This window comes from Oryx dammah, unplaced genomic scaffold (genome assembly GCF_014754425.2).
Source record: "Oryx dammah isolate SB20612 unplaced genomic scaffold, SCBI_Odam_1.1 HiC_scaffold_25, whole genome shotgun sequence".
Lineage (NCBI taxonomy): Eukaryota > Metazoa > Chordata > Mammalia > Artiodactyla > Bovidae > Oryx > Oryx dammah.
This window is the reverse complement of record NW_024070209.1, coordinates 24,784,189-24,805,271: the sequence shown is the minus strand read 5'-3', so window position 1 is coordinate 24,805,271 and position 21,083 is coordinate 24,784,189. Positions and strand designations below refer to the sequence as shown.

Genomic DNA, 21,083 nt, shown 5'->3' with positions numbered 1-21,083 from the left:
TTTTCTCCAGACACATGCCCAGGGGTAGAACTGCAAGATTGTATGGTAGCTCTATCTTCAGTTTCTTAAAGAACCTCCATACTGTTCTCCTCAGTGGCTCTACCAATTTACATTCCCTCCAACTGTACAGAAGGGTTCCCTTCTCTCCACACCCTCTCCAGCATTTATTATTTGTGGTGGTTTTGATGATAGTGATTCTGACTAGTGTGAGGTGATATCTCATTGTAGTTTTTATTTGCATTTCTCTAATCATTAGCGATGTTGAACATCTTTTCATGTGCCTCTTGGCCATCTGTATGTCTTCTTTAGAAAAGCGTCTATTTAGGTCTTTTGCCCGTTTTTTTTATTGGGTTGTTTTTTTGATGATATTAAGCTGTTTGTAAATTTTGTAGATGGTTACCAGGGGCGGGGGAAGAGCGGTGGGGAGGGATAGTTAGGGAGTTTGGGATTGGCAGGTACACAGTGCTATATTTGAAACGGATAACCAAGGCGAACCTACTGCATAGCACATGTAAGTCTGATCAGTGTTATGTGGCAGCCTGGGTGGGAGGGAAATTTGGAGGAGAATGGATACATGTATATGTATGGCTGAGTCCCTTTGCTGTTTACCTAAAACTATCACATTATTAATTGGCTATACCCCAATACAAAACAAAGAGGTTTTTAAAAATATTATATAACAAATGGGAAAAGAATTTGAAAAAGAATAGATGTATGTATATGTATAACTGAATCACTTTGCTGTACACCTGAAACTAATATAACATTGTTTATCAACTATACTCCCATATAAAATAAAACGTTTAAAAAATAAGATGCAGGAAAACTGTCATTGTTTTCCTTGAACTACATATCAGAACATCTGTTGGGCTGAAATCATGGAGTTTTTTGGGTTTTGCTTCCCCTTTTAGTAGGAATTCATTCATGCCTTTATCCACACACCCACCCACCCTTCCATTTAACAAACATCCAAAGCAAACCCCACACATCCTAGATCCTTGGTGTTTCCTGTGTCATTGTTTACATCTCCTCTGCTTACTTGTAGATGAGAAAGATAAAGAAGATGGTTTGAGTTATTTTGGTGCCAAACAAGAGTCTAGAAAGAAACACTCAGCAAAAAAAAAAAAAAAGTTCTAAATAAATAACTAAAAAGAAAAAGGAGGGAGAAAGGGAAGAGGGTGCGTGGAGAGGAAACAGGAGGGGCCCAGCGGGGGAGGGCAGGAATCTTGCTTGCTACTTGACTGGGTTTTCACTTGCACCAGGAGCGCTGTGACTGAGGACGCTGAGAAAACCCGCCCACCCTACGTAGCAGGGAGGGGCCAAGATGGGACGCGGGACAGGAGTCGGAGGAGTTTCGAATTTCTTTTAAACTCTCCAGTCTAGATTCTGGTGTCAGCTCTGTTCCTTTCCCCTTGGCCACCACCACCTCCCCTCCCGGCCCTCTTCCAACACGCTCAATCTTCCCAAGAATTCTGAGTCTGGAAGAAGGAGAAGAAAGCAGGTGTCCAATTGGCCTTCCCCGCCTCCGCACCCACACAGGCAAGCATCGCGTCTCCGCCCGCTCGCGAGGATCCAGGTTAGGCTGGAATCATCAGCGCATTAGGTTTGTCCGCCCTCCCCACCTCACCTCAGATTCCCGGTCCCAGTGCCTGGGTCTGCATCTGTGAAACTCCTCGTAAATTGTGGTGTGACTTGAGTACGCCCCAAGACACGAAAGGAGCTCAGAACAGCGCCAGGCACCCTGTCTGCGCTCTGCCTGCCACCTGCGAGCGTAGGTGAGGGGCCGACCCCCAAGCCCGGCCTGGCCGGGTCCCCTGTCTAGCATCACGGTCTCCCAGCAGTGCGCCCCCCGCCTCTCTTCCGTCCTCTCTCCAACCAGTCACTGACAAGAGCGGAGCAAATGGCACCCAACACATCTGCGGGCTCTGGCCTGATCTCTGTCCTAGTGACCGGACAGGGGACTAACATCAATCGGGGCCTACGGTGGCCGCTGTGCAACCCCGGCATTCCCAGTCTACAGATGAGGAAACTGAGGCCTCAATCCAGTGTCAGCAACCCAGTGATCAGGCGCTTGGGTTTCCAAACCCGCCTTCTCCTCCTTATAGGATTTCTTTGGGGGTCTCCCTGGGTCCCAGGCGGAAAGTCTGGGGACAAGGGGCCAGGAAGGTTCTGGATCCCGTGTCCTAAGCCTGGATCGGGCGCTCCACTCTCACGTGGGTGGGCAGGGAGCCCGGGATGTGGCGAGGGGCCCGGCGGGGCGGCACCGAGCGCGAGGTGGGGGGGTGGGGCGTTCCCAGACCAAAGTACGAGAAGGGCCACAAAGAGTCCTGGTTGTTTCCCCGCCCTTTGACCCTCAGGATGCTTATTAACCAGGCGGCCAATAGGTGGCCGGGCAGAGGCGCGGCCCTTCGACAGAAGGGAGGACACGCTCAGGAGTGCGGCTCCCGGGAGACTATGGAGCGCCCAGTGAGAGTGAAGGCGTGGGTGGAGGAGAACCGGGGCTCCTTCCTGCCCCCGGTCTGCAACAAGCTCCTGTGAGTCGCACGCACGCCCCCACCCTCCTGCCCTCTGTTCTCACCTCGCTGCCATCCTCCAACTGCTCCCCTTAACCTCCGAGTTCCTCCGCCCAGAAGCTTGCAGAAGGGGGATGCCATCCTCGTGGTGATCACAGGAGGGTGAGGACGGACTGTTCCGGGTTTCCCCACCCTCCTCTGTTCCTCCTCCTGGTGACTGGGTGGAGACGACGTGCCTTGTCATCTGAGGAAGCTGGGTGACCTACCGAGACTAGAGAGATGCTAGCAGGTGCTAAGTGGTAGTAGCCCTGCCTTCCAGGGCTGAGAAACAGCGCTCCAACCCCAGCTGCCTCTCAGAAATTGGGGGGGTGGGGAGGTTGATACCCCAGAATTATAGTAGAACCGAGGTCTGGGAACCGTTCAGTATTACACCCCTACTGGGCCCAGGAAGCTGCAAGCGGAGGGTGAAGTCAGGGTCAGCTTCTGGGGCAGGCTCTCTGTTTGGTGCTCTTCCTGGCCCCCTCTGCAGCTGGGCTCACACACAGACTCCCACCAGGCCTCCCTAGCCACCTCTGCCCCCAGCACCCAACAGGGCTGACCTTGGTCCGGCAGTCTTCCTCCAGCTGAGGCCTCAGGCCCTCCCTGTGGCCTCCTCACCTCCTCCCCTTCAGTCAACCTGGGGTGTGGGGCCTTCTGCGCTCCCAGCTCCAGGGTCACAGTCTTGCGTTTGCTGGGTCCACAGAACATCAACAAGGTAGCTTTTCAAACCGCCCAGCTCCAATCACTAACACCTTGACTAGTTGGAGACTACCAGGCGTTTTTACATCGTCTCATGTAATTCGCCCAGTAGCCCTATGAGGTGGGATTTTTTTTCTTAATATTTATTTATTTGGCTGTGCTGGCTCTTAGTTACAGCACTTGAGATCTGTGGCATGCAGGATCTTTAGTTGTGGCATGCGAGATCTAGTTCCCTGACCAGAGGTCGAACCCAGGCCCCTGCCCTGGGAGCATGGAGTCTTAGCCACAAGGGAAGTCCTAGTCCAGGGCAGGGAATCTTAACAAGGAACTTTCCCAATGTCACAAAGCTAGTGTGGGGCACGGTGCAAGCCCATGCAAGAGTTTGACTCCAAAGTCCACCCTCTTGTGACTGCGCAATACTGCAGTAACAGTCAACATCCCCCACCCCCAAACCTTGTCTCTTCTAGTACTTTTGTCACCCGCAACTCTCTCCTCCACTTCCTCTCTATCCTCAGTCCTCCACCTCTTCCCTGCATGGTGAGTCACATTCATCCGCTCTTCTCCAGCCCCAAGCCGCTGCTGTGGTTCCACCCTCATCACCCTGGGCACTTCCAGGCTGCAGCAACCTCCAGGCCCCCACCGCGCTCTCCAGCACTGCCCTGATATTAGTAACCACAAAGTGCAGGTCCTCCCTTCACTCATTCAGCAGATGTGCACATGTGAGCACCAACCACATGTGAGGCACAGTTCTGGACCCTGGAGATACACAGGAAGAAACTGGCAGAAGCCCCTTCCTGGTGGAGCAGACATTCTGGTGGGAGGAGGCAGCCAATACATAGAAACAAACAAGGGGTGCAGGTAGGCAGGCAGGCAGACGTGGTGAGCCACAGAGTAGAACGAAGGGGAAAGCCCCCTAGGGCTGCTGTGCCCCCTCGTGCTGAGAGGGAGACGCTGCTCCGAGCTTCTCCCTGATCCAGGAGGTCTGGCTGCAGTCTTTGTACCCCTTGTCGTTTGCAGCATCACTCTGCTCTCTGCCTTTTTCTCCACATGGCATTCTCCTCATAAGTGTGACTGTGTCTAAATCTCCCAGTCTTCCAGACACCAGTCATATTAGGTTAGAGCACTCCCCCCACCCCCATGCCAGTATGATCTCATCATAGCTTAACTAATTACACCTGCAATGACCCTAGTTCCCAATTAGGTCATATTCTGTGGTACTGGGGTTAGGATTTCAACAGATGAATGAATATAAGGCAGAGAAAACAGAGGAAGCTGCTGGAAGGTTGCTTTTATGTATCGGCTGCAACAGATCTTAGTTGCTGCATGTGGGATCTAGTTCCCTGACCAGGGATCAAACCTAGACCCCCTGCATTGGGAGCGTGGAGTCTTAGCCACTGGATCATCAGGGAAGTCCGAGGCTTGAGGGTTTTGAGCAGAGGAAGGACATGGGCACACACACAGTCACACACACAGACCCTTGGATGCACACCCAGATGGAAACGGAGACTCAGGGACAGTGCCACAGAAATAGCCTTCTCCCTCTCCCAAGTGTGGGCCTCCTCCAGACCCCCACAGGCCTCTGCAACCCTCCTGTTCTCTCCCATGAGCCAGTTCAGGACCTCACCCCCCTCATCCATTGCAGGCACCAGAAGCAGCTCAAAATCATGTTCGTGGGGGGTCCCAACACCAGGAAGGACTACCACATCGAGGAGGGTGAGGAGGTAGGTCTGTGGACTGCCCCCTCCCTTGACCCAGCCCTGAGGGAGGGTCACTTCCCCTGCCGGGACCAGAGCCTGTGGATGAGGGGGAGGGGGACACAACTGAAACCATGGCGCGAAACTGCTGCCTGGAAGTTGTGGGCATCAGCAATACCCTTGATAGCTGCGTCCTCAAAGGAGCCCCGCTGGGGAAGCCACAGGAAAGAGCCCAGGCTTTGTGGGTGTGAGAGGCTCAGCCCCCGGACACAGGGGCCATCCATGGTCCAAGGGGATGCCCAAGTCCCCTCACCCCCAAACCTGAATAATGCAAGATTGGCCTCCAAAATGGGACCCAGATGCTGAGAGGGACCTGGGCGCTCTACTCTGGTCCCAGGAGCCAAGTTGCTTGAGAAGGGTTAGGACTGGGAGGCCCCTCCTCATCTAGAGGGCGCAAGGCACATCTAGATGGGGAGCTATTTGATGAAGGGGTGCCCGGGTGGGAAGGGGGATTTGTACTGAATACCCTTTTGTACCTTGAATTTTGAGCTGTGTTTCTGAGTAACCAAAAGTAAATCAAAAGTAAAAAGATGGGTCCCCTTGAGAGACACAGATGGGTTCCCAGCTCTCAGAATCTCTGGTGGCAAAGGATCGTCATGATTGGGGGGGCGCCTATCTTCTCGGAGGACCTGCTGCTAGGCCAAGGTCCAGGGTTCAGCTTGCTCACCAGGCTCCACCCCACCCACTCTGGTGGGCGAATATCCACTTAGGGGTCTAAACCAAGCCCTGACTGCTGGCTTGCTAGCTCGTGAGGAGGGATGACTTGAGCAGGTGTCTCACTCTGGAGGGACACTCAGGTGGCTGGGAGGAATTGGCTAGAGGTTGTTTTTGATGGCTTGGTTCCGCCTCAGGTGAGGGAGAGGGCCAGCCACAGGTCAAACCCTGGAAGCCACAGGACTGTCAGTGTGTTTGCTGTCCCTGCCTGTCCTCACCCAGCTGGAACAAAGGAGACTCCAGGGGCCAGGCCTCTTCCCAGTGAGGGAAGGGAAGCCACTGAGCTGAATTTTTCTCCTGGCTGAGCTCAGGCCTCTGCCTTTCAGGTGCCCAGGCTTCACCCACCACACACGTTCCACTTAGCCCATTCCTTCCCTTGGGGTGAAGAGGTGCGAGAGAACCTGGGCTGGGAGTCAGGTGGGCCTGGAGTCTGCCTCTTACCAATCATGTGATTTGGATGGGCTTCCTTGATAGCTCAGTTGGTAAAGAACCCACTTGCAATGCAGGAGACCCCGGTTTTGATTCCTGGGTTGAGAAGATCCCCTGGAGAAGGGAAAGGCTACCCACTCCAGTATTCTGGCGTGGAGAACCATGGACTATATAGACCATGGGGTCGCAAAGAGTCAGACAGGACTGAGCGGCTTTCACTTTCACTTTCTTTCACCTACCATCACCAGGAGGCTTCTCTGGTGGTAGAGGGATAAAGAATCCGCCTGCCAGTGCAGGAACTTCAGGAGACACAGGTTTGATCCCTGGGTCAAGAAGATCCCTGGAGTAGGAAATGGCAACCCACTCCAATATTCTTGCCTGGGAAATGCCATGGACAGAGGAGCCTGGCGGGCTATAGTCTACAGGGTCACAGAGTCGGGCACATCTGAGCGCACCTGCACACCACCTCTCTGAGCCTGCAGGAGTTTCCTTGCAGCTGACGGGGGACCTCAGCCCTGCCTGGCAGAAGGATGCAGTGTGTATAGGGTATGTGCACAGAGCCTGGCACAGAGCAGAGGTGCCTGGGTTCTCGGCACCCTCAGCCCCTCTCTGGTCCCGCCTGCCTGTAAGGCCTTTCCAGGCTGTGCAGGCCAGATTTGATTCAGCAGCAGCTTGAGCCGGTACAGTTAATCGTCTAGTTAGCCCCAGGCCCCAAACATCATTTACTTCCAAATAGAGCATCATTCCTTTTGGATTGCCCGTGACTGTTTGGGATATTTTGCTGTTCAGGATCTGCACCTCTGCTGATGAGGCCTGTCCCTCACCATAGGTTGTGGTGGTGTTTAGTTGCTCAGTGGTGTCTAACTCTTTTGTGAACCCATGGACTATAACCCACCAGGCTCCTCTGTCCATAGAATTTCCTAGGCAAGAATATTGGAGTGGTTTGCCATTTCCTTCTCCAGGGGATCTTCCCAACCCAAGGACTGAACCCGAGTCTCCTGCATTGACAAGTGGATTCTTTACTGCTGAGCCACCAGGGAACACTGCCCCCCCACCCCTCCACCACCCACCCATGACAATAAAGTGAAGTCGCTCAGTCGTGTCCAATTCTTTGCGACCCCATGGACTGTAGCCTACCAGGCTCCTCCCTCCATGGGATTCTCCAGGCAAGAGTACTGGAGTGGGCTGCCATTTCCTTCTCCAGGGGATCTTCCCGACCCAGGGATGGAACCCGGGTCTCCCGCATTCCAGGCAGATGCTTTAACCTCTGAGCCACCAGGGAAACCCACCCATGACAATGCAGGCCTCTAAAATTTCACTTCCTTTCTATGTTTTTGTTTAATGGCCACCAACACCTTGTAGCCTGCCAGAAAGGGCTTGACTTGGCCCACCTCCCGACCCCAATTCCTGTTTTCCCTGATATTTGCAGGGCCTAAGGGCTACGGCCCTCTCTCTAGAATTCTCTAGGCTCTTCCTCCTCTCCCTCCAACCATGAAAGGACATCCCCCCACATACATACACATAGAGGTTTTCTCCTAGCTGAAGGGGTTTGAGGGAGTTGGCAGAATTGTTCCCTAAGAGAGACTGATAGGTTTTTTCTTATTTGTTTTAAATAACTTGCATGAATTATATTAAATAATAAGAGTAAAGATTGTTTATTGTAGAAAATGTGCAGAATACAGAAAAGACAAATGTAAATATGTACCTCATTCATAATCCCACCACTCATGGGAGCACCGTGAACACAGCCTGGTTTACACATGTATTATACACTATGTAATTAGAATTCTCAGACATAGTCTTAACAACAATAAATAGAATCCTGCTGGTGTCATTTTGAATCTTGCTTTAACTGGATAACTTCAGCATTTTTCCATTTTACTGACAGTTATGCAAAAACATAGCTTTTAATGGCTGCATAATGTTCCATATTTTGTCTCTATCATAAAATAATGCAATTTCCCCTATTGTTGTTATTAGCATTAGTTTTGCTATCCTTTCCATCACTAATATTAATAGCTAGAGATTACTGAGTGCTAACTATGTATTGTCTATTTTTGTATACAGCATCCTGGACAACATGCTGAGTAGATACTGTCATTTTATAGATAAATTAATGGAGGCATAGAAAGACTAACTGAATTGGCCAAAGGCCCATGGTGACTGGCTGAGCTGAGGACCAGGTGATGCCTTAAACTACCCCACACTGTGATAAAACAGCCATGTATGTTCACCACGAGGCAGGTGCATTTCTGACTCTCTGAAGCCACTTTTCTAGAGATGGAATGACTAGGTCAAGTTCCCATTTTCAGCATGAAAGGTCTGGCATCCCAGAAATCCTTATAGAGGCATAAGCTGTGAAGGCTCTTTCTGCCCTTTGCCAAATTGCCCTTCAGGGGTGTTGTGTCAGCTTGCCTGTGTGTCAGACTGTAAAGCCACATTTCTCTAGTTTTCCTGAGCCCACTTGATTTCTCTTAGTAGATTCTGGGACAAGAACCTCTATCTCCTCTAACTCCTTACATGATAATAGTAATTGTTATTATTAATAACAACCCTTCAACTATTTGGCTGGGGTTTTTAACACCCATGCAATGTGTGACTGGTAGAGAGAAAATGTGTCTTCCTCCTCCTCCTCCCAGTGCCATGGGTGGTCTCAGTAAACACATTAATTAGGGACTTAGGGTGGAAGAGGACAAGTGCAATAGGAGCCCTGCAGCACCATCGTGCTGCACCCCAGGGAGACAGCAGGAAATGAGGGCTTCCATCCTCAAAGCCCCTGCCACCCCCATTCAAATATCCCAGCTCCCAGCACTGAGCCCAACATTTCCATGGCCAGCTGATGTCCAGAGGGATTTGGAGCAGCCCAGCCCGTTTCCAGGGCTCACTGTGGCCAGAGGAGCCAGCCCTGGCTCCAGAGCTACACTCAGGCCCACATGGCTGCTCCAGGACTAACTGTGTAAAACCTGGGGCAAGTCACTGCACTCTCTGGGCCTCTCTTTTTCTTTTTTGCAGAATGGGGCTATTTTTGGAGGTTGTTATAAAGAGTTCTGATAATGTTAAGGCATACCTCAGAGATAGTGCAGGCTCGGTTCCAGACCACTGAACGAGAGCAAATATTTCAATAAAGTGAGTCATGTGAATTTTTTGGTTTCCCAGTGCATGTAAATATTTATACCATGCTGTAGTTTATTAAGTATGCAATTGTATTATGTCTAAAAAAACAATACATATACCTTAATTTAGAAATAATACTGTTGGGAAAATGGTATCAATAGATTTGCTCAATGCAGGGTTGTCACAAACCTTCAATTTGTTAAAAAAAGAAAAAGGCAATATCTGGGAAATGCAATAAAGCACAGCACAATAAAACAAGGTCTTTCAGTCATATGCTGGCCCAGCCCCTGGGACACAGTGAAGGGGCAGTTCTCTGAACCTGGGTAATGGATCTCTAAATTACCCAGTGGGCATCTCAGCCAGCCTCCTGCCCCCGAGCCAGACACCACCTGTGGTGTCCTGGGTACCTTGGTCGTCACTTTAACGTCAGACTATTACCCTCGTGTGTCCCCAGCATGTTTATCTACGGCCTGTGTCGGGGGAGCTGGGGCCTCAGGCAGGGGTGACCAAGCTGCTCATAAACTCTGAGGCTTTCGGGAAGTTTCTCAGGTTTTCTGGGGAGAACTCAGGCCAAAGACCCAAAAGAGGGAGTGGGGAGGTCAGAGCCTGTCCGCTGTCCTGTCTCACAGGTATTTTACCAGCTGGAGGGGGACATGCTTCTCCGAGTCCTGGAGCGAGGGAAACACCGGGATGTGGTCATTCGGCAGGGAGAGGTGAGGCTGGGCCCTGGAACAGGAGCCCACGGTGCCCACTTTCCTGGCTTTGGTGGAGTCTTGTCTTCCCAGCCTTTCCTGCCCTCCTCCCTGCCCGAGCTGCCTCGGCCCCATCCTCAGGCGCTCCCTCATGCCCGTCTCAGCCCAGCCTGACATCCTCTCTGGCTCCTGGGGTTGGGGCTGGGCTGGACCGTGGTCAGCTGGGGAGGCCCGAGGTGCTGCAGCGCTGAGGTCTCCGTGGGGACCATAAACTTGCTGGCACCTTGTTCCCACCCGTGCAGATCTTCCTCCTGCCTGCTGGGGTTCCCCACTCGCCGCAGAGGTTTGCCAACACAGTGGGGCTGGTGATTGAGCGGAGGCGGCTGAAAACAGAACTAGATGGGCTCAGGTAAATGGGTCAGATCTGGGGGTCTGGGGCAGAGTTAGAGGGGAAAGGATCCTAGGCAGACCCAAGAAAGCCACTCAACCACAACTGAGAGGGTTGGCAGCAATGGAGATCCTGCATTTGCTGGCGGATGGGGAGGGATTTGGGTAGGTAGCAGGGTGGGTCTGATGATGCAGGGGAGGGTGTATTCTCTGTGACCCCCTGGAAGCCCATTAACCTGATACCTTATGGCCAGGCCCAGAATGAGTGGGATCTTAGTTCCCTGACCAGGGATCAAAGCCGCACCCCCTGCATTGGAAGCATAGAGTCTTAAACATTGGATGCCCAGGGAAGTCCCAGAACCCATGTTTTCTGCACTGAGGTCTGCTGGGGAAGGGCCAGGGCCAGGATGCCAGGGCAGCCTGGAACACTGCTGCTTCTCCCAGCCTCCAATTCCAGAGTTTAGTCAGTCTCCATTAGTGCGGGCTTCTGCTTGTTTCTCTACCCCAGCTCATTTCACACTCAGTGCTGAGGACATTTGTACAACATTTGCTAACGGTTGGGCACCACTTTATGTTTATTCCTTTAATCCTCACAACAATCCTATCACCTTATCCGGTGGGTACTGTTATCATCTGTACTCTACAGATGAAGAAATCGAGCCCAGGGAAGTTGAGTTTGCTAGAAAGTGGCCAAGCTGGAGCTGTAGAGAAATACAGAGTTTGGGCCAGGACAGACAAGATGGCAATGTGAGTCATCACCTAGGAGGGGACGAACGTGGGTGCAGAGACGGGTGCTCTGTTTATACAGCTGAGTTCACATCTGGTTCCAGTCAGTTACCTGATTATTATCCTCTGAAAGGAGGACTAAACCTGTGGCTCATTATTCCAAAAGCTAAAGCAATTTTGAGGTATTTTTTAACTAAGAAAATTAAAATTTCCCAACAAGCTACTGAAATCAGGATACTTTGCCCCACGTCTTCTGTTATAAAGGACATTTTAAAAAATGTTTCCCTTTTTATAATTACCAAAGTCTTACAGGTTTGCCCTTGAAATCTGGGAAAAATATCTCAATAAAACAAAAATAAAGAGAAAACACACAGAAAAAAAGTCTTCCCACCAATGAAACCTAACAAAACACTTCTATCTCATCTTTTTTCCATGCATATCTGTTCCTTACAACATTGTAGTTTTATCGCAAGTATGGGTTTGAATTTTGCTTTTTTTTTACATTAAAAAAAAATCATGAGTACTTCTCATACTATTAAATGCTTTGCAAAAACCGCAGTGTTAATGATTGCATGCAAACCTACTGTAGAATAGTCTTACAGAAATAGCTGCCTGGCCTTAAATGTGAAAATAAAATTTTCAGTGGGGCTTTATATAGGGAGTCTTTAGTAATGGAGAAGACAGCATCTTCGGGAACATTTTTACAGCAAAGTCAATAATAGATTTTATCTGCTTTTGACCTTTAATAAAAGCCAGGGGCTCAACATTAAAATGCCACTCTGAAGGCAATTCCTGGAGGGCATTGAGGTCCAGTTATGAGGCTTTCTGGTAGCCAGCTCCATCCCAGGATAGATCTTAGGGTGTCAGGCGGGGTGGACGCACTGTGTGTCTATGAACCGTTGTCTGTAAGCAGAACCACTTCTCTTTTTGGGAGGAGCTTAAGAGCAGAGCTGGCCTGGTCCTGGGACCTAAGTTTGGGGATTAGGCATCCAGTCAGTAAATGCACTACCTACACAGGGTCCTGAGGCCCAGCCCCAGTGCCAGATACTCCTCAGGCCAGTGGAGTTGCCTGCCAAGCTGGGCTGGGGGCCTGGGTGGGCTTCAGGGAGTCTTGTGTGCATGCTCAAGTCGCTCAGTTGAGTCCGTAGGTTTTGTGGGGTCTTTGCGGCCCTGTGGATTGTAGCCTGCCAGGCTCCTCTGCCCATGGGGTCCTCCAGGCACAGGGAGCCTGCTAGAGACATATGGTCCTTCTTCCAGAGAAGAGACACAGCACTTTGCTCTAGTTCTCAAACGCATCCATGACCCCAAAAGGAGAAGGACCCCTCCCATCTGGGGGCATCTGTGGCATGCTGGATCCTTGAGGTTTCGTGTGCTCTGACCTAGACTGCCAGCAGGCCAGTGGGAATCCAGCTGCAGGGCCAGAATCGGACTCAGCCTCAGCTTCTTCTTTTGGAGAAACACTTGTCACTGATGCTCTCTCGGCTTCTAGGACTGTCTGCAGTCCTGTTTTGCCCACTGACAGGTTTTGTAATCCCTGCCAAGTTGCACAGTTCCCCGCTGAACCTCAGAGCTCTATCTGCTTGGTAAAGGGTCATGTCTGGCGAACCAGGAAGAGCCATGGGAGTGGGGTGGCTAACAGCCCTCCCACGCTGGGGCCACACAGGGCCTCCAGGGAGAGCCGGGTGTGGGTGGGCGCATCGGCCACTAGGTCGCGCTAACAGGATGCGGCAGGTGGTCAGCTCCGCGGAGGCAGCCAGGCCCAGTCGTCCACAAGCAGAGTCAGGCCTCAGGGACGCTGCCCTGCGACGCCCAGGTGAAGAGCTGGGTGCCTGTCCTTTGTTCTGGCAGGTACTACGTAGGGGACACCACAGACGTCCTGTTTGAGAAGTGGTTCTACTGCGAGGACCTTGGCACGCAGTTGGCCCCCATCATCCAGGAGTGAGTCCCCAGCCCCTGCCCCTTGCTCTCCGGAGGTCCTGTGCTCTGGCTGGGGGCAAGCAGACCCAGCCAAGCAGGGCTCTGGGGAAGCATCCACCAGCCTGGAGTAATGATGCCCAGGATTTAGGGAGAAAGTCTGCCCCTCCCGGGATGGTAGGGCCCCAGATTGGAAAGCCCCTTGCGGAGTGGAGGCAAGGTGGGTGAAAGGAGGGTGGATATACAACAGATCATGTGGGGGGCCCATGAGTGTGTGTGGGCTCCTGCACCTCGGAGTGTATGTGTGTACGTGTGTGTATGTGTGTGTGCGTGCACACACATATCTTTAGCCCCCTTCTCCTCCCCCCTTTTCCCTGCAGGTTCTTCAGCTCTGAGCAGTACAGAACGGGAAAGCCTAAGCCTGGTGAGGCCCCTGGGAACCATCTTTCTCTCTCTCCCTCCCCCGACCTTTCCCAGGGAAGGGTGGGTCTTGGCCCTGGTACCACAGAGTCTCCTTTTGAGTACTCTGCCCTGTACTCAAGTCACAAGAAGATGGCACGAAATATACCCCCACATGGCTACTTGGTGCCTGGGCTGGAGACAGAGCCCATTCCAGTGACTGGGAGCTGGGACCCCTGGGAACCCGGCCTGCTGGGACTGGGTGGGTGGAGCCAGAGGACACTGACCACATCTGTGCCGTGGGTGCAGACCAGCTGCTCAAGGAACCACCATTCGCCCTGAGCACCCGATCCGTCATGGAGCCCGTGTGCCTGGAGGCCTGGCTGGCTGGCCACCGCAAGGAGCTGCAGGCAGGCACACCCCTCAGCTTGTTTGGGGACACCTATGAGAGCCAGGTAATGCAGCCTTGGGTCACCCAGGGAGTCAGCCCAGCAGCCCTGGGTAATGGAACTAATCAATCACACATGTACACACACAGACACACTCATACACACATAAACTCACACTCACAGTCTAGTTGTGGACACAAGCATAGGCCTTCTTGTTTCCTCCCTGACTCCGAGAATGATGGCTTTGCTGTGAGTAGAAGCCCATGGGGGCTACATGGTCCCCAGCAATCTTTCTTTGCCTTCAGAATAGGGATTAGGGGGTTGCCCCATCCACTGAGGGATTCCTGGGAGTCTGGGGTCATCCCCCTGCCAGGACTTCTGGGCCTTTGGCCAATTATAGCCTTGGGAGCTGGGAGGGAGAGAGAGATTTGGGGGTGAGGGTTAGGTGGAGAGTTGCACAGAGACCCAAAGCTGGTCTCCCTTCATTCAACATTTACTGAGTGTCTATTATGTTTTAGGCTTTAGTAGGAAAATAAGATAGAGTCACTCCCTCAGAGTGTGTATGGTCTGATAAACGATTGCCATGATCATGTGATATGTTCTGTGGTAGAGAAGCTACAGGAAGTCATAGGACGATAAAGGAGGAACCAGGCTGTGAGGGAAGACAGCTTCCTGGAGGAGGTGATGTATAAACTGAATTTTAAACCTATTGTAGGAGTTTGCAAAAGGAAGAAAGGGAGATGGAAAGTGCATTCCAGGTGAAGGAGAAGCCTGAGTAAAGGCACAGAGGCTTGAGACAGGTCGGCACTGAAGACAGCTGAGGCTGGGCACCAGGACAAGGGAGCAGGCAGGAGGCACAATTGCTAGATGGCCAGAGTAGCAGGCAGTGCCCGTGTGCTGGCAGCTCTCCTGGGCTGGGCAAGGGGCAAGGACTATGCTAGAGACAAAAGAATTTTATCTAAGTATGGAAGCAGGATGGGTGATCAGACTAGAGTGGTAGTTCAGAAAGATCACTGTAGCCTGTGTGAGGACCAGATCAGCAAGGCAAATGTGGCAACAGGGAGACCTGCCAGCGGGCTCACGTTTGCTCGTGCTTTACAGTTGGTCACTGTCACATCCCTGGGAGGCTGCCTTAGACACCCCTGTGGAGGGACGCTCACTGGATGCAGACCTGCCCTAAGAGGCCTGGCCAGCCCAGCCCTGAGCTCCACAGGGCCATGAGAGCCAGCACGCCCCACCAAGCCCCTCCCACCCCGTTCTCTCACCCCCTCCTCCTCTCTGCTTCAATTCACTCCAGCAGATAGCTACTGAGGCCCACTCGGGGCTGGTAGGAGCATGGCCCACACAGCGGTTGTGGGCTTCCAAGGTGATAGAGGTCCGAGAGGCTTAGCCTCCCTCTCCGTCTTGCTCATCCCCTCCCAACTCCCTCCACCTCCTTAGGTCAGACTCCTGGCATCACACAGAGGAAGGGAGGAGGGCATCCTCTGGGGCTCTGCCCTGTGCCACGTTCACACGCGAGCCTCGTGTCTCCCTGGTAGGCGTGCCTCCGTACGGGCCAGCAGTAGTTGTGTCGAGTGTCAGAGGAAGCAGATGTCATATGCGTGTGAAGGGCAGGCATGTGTGACCCCAAATAGCAGGTGGCTGAGACCGGATGGGGGTGGGAAGGCCTGTGGCCTGGGCAGCCTTCCTCTCTAAGACCAGGCCTCTGCTCTGCATACGGAGAGGCTGCGTTGTGGGCCCCCCACCTGGCCCACACAGGGCTGGTGTCTGGGGGCCAGGTTCAAAGCCCTCTTCTGCGTGGGGCAGGATGCACCAGAAAGACCCGTGTCACTCCCCACCAGGTAATGGTCCACGGACAAGGCAGCAGCAAAGGCCTGAGGCGGGGCGTGGACGTGTGGCTGTGGCAGCTGGCAAGTGGGGTTCGGGGAGAGGGTGGCACGCCTCCTGCCTGCCCCTGGGGACCGGGCTGCCCTGGGGCCTTGGATGCCCACAGTATGGGCCAGTCCCCAGGGCCTCCTTGCCAAGGCTGACTCAGGGACGCTCGGACAGGCGCTGTGCAACAGGCTCCGTTTACTTCTCCTCTTTCCCAGGAGGGCTCCTCAGTGGTGATGATAGAGGGACGGCGCCTGAGCCTGACCCCTGATGACAGCCTCCTGGTGCCAGCTGGGACTCTGTGAGTCCTCGGGGAGGATCTACCCCCTGCTGTGGACCTGGCCTCCTTTCCCTGGGGCCCCAGCCTTATCTGACCCTGCCTGCTTGCATCTCCACAGGTATGGCTGGGAGCGAGGGCAAGGCTCCGTGGCCCTGTCTGTGACCCAGGATCCCGCCTGCAAGAAGTCCCTGGGATGACTGATTCTCCCACTGTGGGCCCAGAGCACCCACCCTGGCCAAGTAACTCTCCCAGCCCCACTGTTTCTACGTACACTGCTGCTCAGAGACTCAGCATCCCCTGGACTGGGCCCTGGAGACGATCATCGTCCCTCCTCCTGTCCTCTCGGCTAGGCTGCCAGGTTCCTGGGGGCCGCAGCTCCCCTTCTCCCCTAACAGCCCTCAGCCCACTGCCCTGAGTGGTTCTGCCGGGTGGACTGCTGCTGGGGGCTGGCCCCTCACCGCCCTCCACCCACAGGCTCCGCGCAGCTCTTGCCTGCTGCCAAGAAGCCCTCAATAAAGGCTTGCTGGCCGACAGGTGCCTGCAGGTCTGCACACACACGGCCTGTGGTCTCTGTCAGACACTGAGTGCTCCTATGACTGTGTGTGGGGGGGTCTGGGCACCAGCTGACCAAGGGCGTGTGGAAGGTCTGGGATCGAGCCCCCTGCGTGTTTAGAGAAGTGCTCGTGCTGTGTGTGCCCCTCCATGCGTGCTCCTATGCCTGTCCTGGGGGCACAGCTGAAGTCTCTCTGCCTCTTTCTCACTTTTTCTTTTTACATAACTTTAAGAAATAGCATCTGTTGAGGATTTTTCTCCCCAAGAACAGAAATGATTTGTGCTCATTGTAAAAAACGTAGAAATACACAAAAACACAAAATCTCCTGGGTGGAGTTAACCACGGTTAATACATGAAGGTTGTGACGAGCCTCCGAGGGGCTTGGTGGTAGGGGGAGGGCCACCTGGCCCCCTCCCCCTGCTCCCCCCCCGCCATGTACAGGCCCCCGTGGGGCCCAGGAGTTTGGGAGTTGAGGATGCAGCAGTGGGTCGAGATGAATGATGGAAGCTGCAGCAGGAGATTGGGGTTCAGTATCCCGGGGCTTCAAGGAGAAGTCGATGAGGGGTCGCTTGCTGGGGGAACTGAAGCTAGGTCTGGATGAAACAGGTCCCTGGGTAGAGTCTAGGCTTCCTCTGGAAAACCTGGGTTTGAACCCTGCCTCCCCTATCCCTGCCTGCCAGCTCACTGCTTGGATCCCCTCCACTGACAAACCGGCAAAGGAGACCCTGACTTTGCTGAAAGACCCTGAGGGGTGTCCAGACCTTCACCCACCACCCCTCTAGAGGACTTCCTCTCCTGCCACACTCTAGGGCAGTGACATGCTCCTCTGTACAGGAGCTGAGGAGGGAACATCAATGTCCCAGGAGGGACCCCCAGGCAGTGTGCCCAGATGGCCACAAGAAGGACCCCCTAGTTCCAAGGATGTGTCTAATCCAAGATAGAAAATCATGAAAATTAGGTTCCCTGTTTTTCTGACCACCAACTCTGTGCCGGGGATTTGCCGGAAGTTTTTACAGAAATGACCTCATTGAATCCTTACAACTGTCCAAGAAGATGGTGGCACCACATTTTACAATTGAGGCTTAGACAGCTTGGAAGGCAGGCAGCTGTTTCCAACCCAGGCTTGTCTGCATTCAAAGCTCAGGCTGGTGGTCCCACCACCCTACACCCTATCTGCCCTCAGCCTTGGCCAGTGGGAGCCCAGGGCAGGGGAGAGGCTTGTTGGGGTGTGTCTGGGGAGAGGGGCCGGCATCCACTGTCTGAAACCCCAAGACTCTAGACTGAGCTGGCAGCACGGGGCCACAGCACTGAGCCATTTGGCACAGGGGCAGCGGGGCGGGGGAGGGGGAGTCAGATCGTGGAGCCTGGAACCACAGCCTTTCTTGGTGCTGTCCCATGTTACCCCATCTCTGCCCATAGGCCTGGCCCCATGGACTCATGGGAACACCACGCAGTGGGAGAGCAGGATTTAGACCTTGTCTGAAACCAGCCCTAGCCCCCTGCTCCCCTCTCTGCAGTGAATACTGGGTGATGGCCCGTCAAGTGGGATGAACAGTGGCAGGGCAACTCGAGGATTCTCAGGATGGTTCTGTTTGTGGGAGAAGCCCCCAAGTGCCCAGGGCATGGCAGTAAAACTTGGCAGGGGAGCCCTCTGCGCATGGGATGTACTTCATCATGGATGTGGACCTGGGACCATCACAGACTCTGGAAGTGTCAGGAATCTGAGAATCAGGACAGCAGGCTGTTCCTACCAGGCAGCAAGCACAATGGTCAAGGTGTCGACTGGACCCCCGCCTCCTTCTCCCAGGACATCTTGTTGGCTCCACAGTCCTTGCTGCCAGAGTTGGTAGGGGCAGGGAGCCACCCAGTCTGTATCTGTGATGGGAGTGGGGTGGGGGCTCAGGGTGGCCTGCATGGTCTCCAGAGCTGTGAGTTGTCAGGACCAGCTCCTGCCTTCAGGCAAGCAAATGTCTGACCCCTCAGGGCTGTAAACACAGTCCCCAGCCACACCCCAGCCAGGCCTTCCTCCCACTTCAGGGTTCCTCCAGGCCTCCACTCTCCTTGCTGAGCCCTCATCCTGGTGTGCCAGAGGCAATGCAGATTCCAGTCCGAGGCTGGGCTTAGAGACCTCACAGGCCGGCCACTCTCTGCTCTGGGGACGTGGAGAGGGAGGGAGAGCAGCAGGGTTCCTCTTCACCTGCAATAGGAACACAGGGTGTTTCTTGGTGGCTGCAAGGATGATGATGAAACCCCCAGGACACTGAATCATTGTGCTGGCCAGCTGATAGCGAGCACTGACCCCTGTGCAATTGCACAGGGGTCAGACAGCTGGAGAAACGTCTCTCAGGTCCACGGCCCAAGCAGCCCATGGGATTTCCTAACCTGAGCCATCCCTCTCCCCTTCCTTCTCTCTCTCCCTCCTGGCTCCCTCTCTCCCCCCCTTCCTCTCCCTCCTCCTCCTCTCCCTCTGCCCTGACCACTGCCTTGGGGTCACCTGGAGAGGCCACTGCTTCTTGCCACCCGGCCTCCTCCCCCATAGTGTCTGCCATCCTGGCGCCGGTCCTGGTCATGGAGTTTGTCCTGGGCCTGGTGGGGAACAGCCTGGCCTTCTTCATCTTCTGCTTGCGCACGCGGCCCTGGACGTCCAACACCGTGTTCCTGGTCAGCCTGGTGGTCGCGGACTTCCTCCTGATCCTCAACCTGCCCCTTCGGGTGGATTACTACTTCCTCCACGAGACCTGGCACTTCGGGGACACTGCCTGCAAAGTCAACCTGTTCATGATCGCCACCAACCGCACGGCCAGCGTGGTCTTCCTCACGGCTGTGGCGCTCAACCGCTACTTGAAGGTGGCCTGGCCACACCACGCGCTGAGCAGGGCCTCGGCTGGGGGCGCTGCCCGCCTGGCCGGGGGTCTCTGGGGGGCACTCCTGCTCCTCAACGGGCACCTGCTCCTGACCACCCACTCCAGCCGGTCCTGCCTCAGTTACCAGCTGGGCACGAGACCCTCGGCCTCACTCATCTGGCACCAGGCCCTGTTCGTGGTGGAGTTCTTCCTGCCGCTGGCGCTCATCCTCTTTGCCATCGTGAGCATTACGCTCACCATCCGCCGCCGCGGCCTGGACGGGCAGGCGGGCCCGCGGAGAGCCGTGCGCGTCCTCGCCGCCGTGGTGGGAGTCTACACCGTCTGCTTCCTGCCTAGCGTGGTCTTCGGCGTCGCCTCCATCGTGGTCTTCCGCCTGCATGCCTGCCGTGCCCTGGATGTCTGCTCGCAGCTCTTCCACGGCTCCCTGGCCTTCACCTACCTCAACAGCGTGCTCGACCCCGTGCTCTACTGTTTCTCCAGCCCCAGCTTCCTCCGCCAGGCGCGGGCCCTGCTGGGCCTCACCCAGGGCTGGCAAGGCTCAGAGAGCGTCAAAAGTACCCACCGTGCCGGGGGCAGGGCGTGCTCTGGGAAGGTGGCGGCCTCAAGGAAGCTGCAGGTGGACGTCTCGGAGGAGGACTGACCAGGAAGGCCCCTCCCAGAACTTGGACTCTGCTGCAGGTGCCTCAGGACGGAGGAATGCCTGGCTCTGGGCTGGAGGGCCAGCAAGGGTCCCTCAACCAACCAGACAAAGGACCTCTGCAGGAGCCAGGTGGGTGGCAGGGAGAGAAGAGGGTCTGGGCTTGGAGTCGTGTGTCTGATGTTGTGGGGATGATGTCCCGACAGCACAGAGCACCGTGGCAGGTGGAAACAGCCAGGGACTGCCAGCTCAGCAGAGGGCCACAGCTGCCTTGTCCCAGGTCAGAGCCAGGGATCTGTGAGAGCAGAAGTCTTGCTTTAGAAATTTTGTTGTTTTTCAGTTGCCAGGTCATGTCCAACTGTTTGTGACCCCATGGACTGCAGCACAGCAGGCTTCCCTGTTCTTCACTATCTCGCGGAGTGTGCTCGAACTCATGTGCATTGAGTCAGTGATGCCATCCAACCATCTCATCCTCTGTCACCCCCTTCTCCTGTTGCCCTCAATCTTTCCTAGCATCAGGGTCTTTTCTGAAATTGTACAGCTGTTTTGTTTTGTTTTCCAATACTAATAAACTTCCTTTTGAAAAATGAAAGCCTATCTCAACTGATCTAAGGAAAACCAGTATCTGCAGGTTCATCTGGCATCAGGAGGGTTCAAAGTGAGTTCCCCAAGATGAAGGGACACTCTGGGGACAGAGTGGAGAAGGTGTCCAGGGCATCGTCCTTCCACAGGAATCCTGGAGCCTCATATAGCCTTAAAGTCAGAACACTCCCCGGGAGAGGTCCTCATGCTCCCAGGATGGGCGGCCCACCTGGATCTCCAGGAGGCCCCGACCCTGCTATCCTCTGGGGCGATGTGGGGATCTTCAGCCTAGGAGGTTATCATCTCCACCCAGGTCAGGCTCCTGGACCCCCTCCCCTGGCTTTCCTTAGCCCCAAGAACCCTCCCCTGGCCCTGGAACCTATGGTGGCTGCTACCCACCTGGACAGGAAGGGGCCCCCGGTCACCAGAGCCAGCTCACCGCCCTCCCTCAGGACCAGAGCCATCTTGCCCACCCCTCATCCTTCCTGTTCTATTCCATATGCCTGTCCTCCTTCCTGTTCTATTC

General features: G+C 54.3%; 2 protein-coding genes across 4 annotated transcripts; both read left to right on the top strand.

The window, feature by feature from the left end:
* Positions 1-874: 874 nt before the first annotated feature.
* Positions 875-16,795, top strand: HAAO (3-hydroxyanthranilate 3,4-dioxygenase). Of its 3 annotated transcripts, XM_040224703.1 has the most exons (12): positions 875-1,576; positions 2,358-2,534; positions 4,894-4,972; positions 9,892-9,975; positions 10,257-10,363; positions 12,916-13,005; positions 13,362-13,405; positions 13,690-13,835; positions 15,210-15,303; positions 15,611-15,679; positions 15,860-15,942; positions 16,040-16,497. In XM_040224703.1, exons 2-11 carry the CDS (start codon positions 2,359-2,361, stop codon positions 15,910-15,912), a joined length of 942 nt encoding a protein of 313 aa, XP_040080637.1. In that variant the 5' UTR covers positions 875-1,576; position 2,358; the 3' UTR covers positions 15,913-15,942; positions 16,040-16,497. The 3 variants fall into 3 exon arrangements, with proteins under 3 accessions (XP_040080637.1, XP_040080638.1, XP_040080636.1); XM_040224702.1 differs by lacking the exon at positions 15,210-15,303 and having other exon boundaries at positions 1,161-1,576; XM_040224704.1 differs by lacking the exons at positions 12,916-13,005; positions 15,210-15,303 and having other exon boundaries at positions 1,145-1,576; positions 16,040-16,795.
* Positions 16,796-16,875: 80 nt separating this feature from the next.
* Positions 16,876-20,671, top strand: OXER1 (oxoeicosanoid receptor 1). Its single transcript, XM_040224705.1, has one exon. It carries the CDS (start codon positions 18,842-18,844, stop codon positions 19,976-19,978), a length of 1,137 nt encoding a protein of 378 aa, XP_040080639.1. The 5' UTR covers positions 16,876-18,841; the 3' UTR covers positions 19,979-20,671.
* Positions 20,672-21,083: the final 412 nt, after the last annotated feature.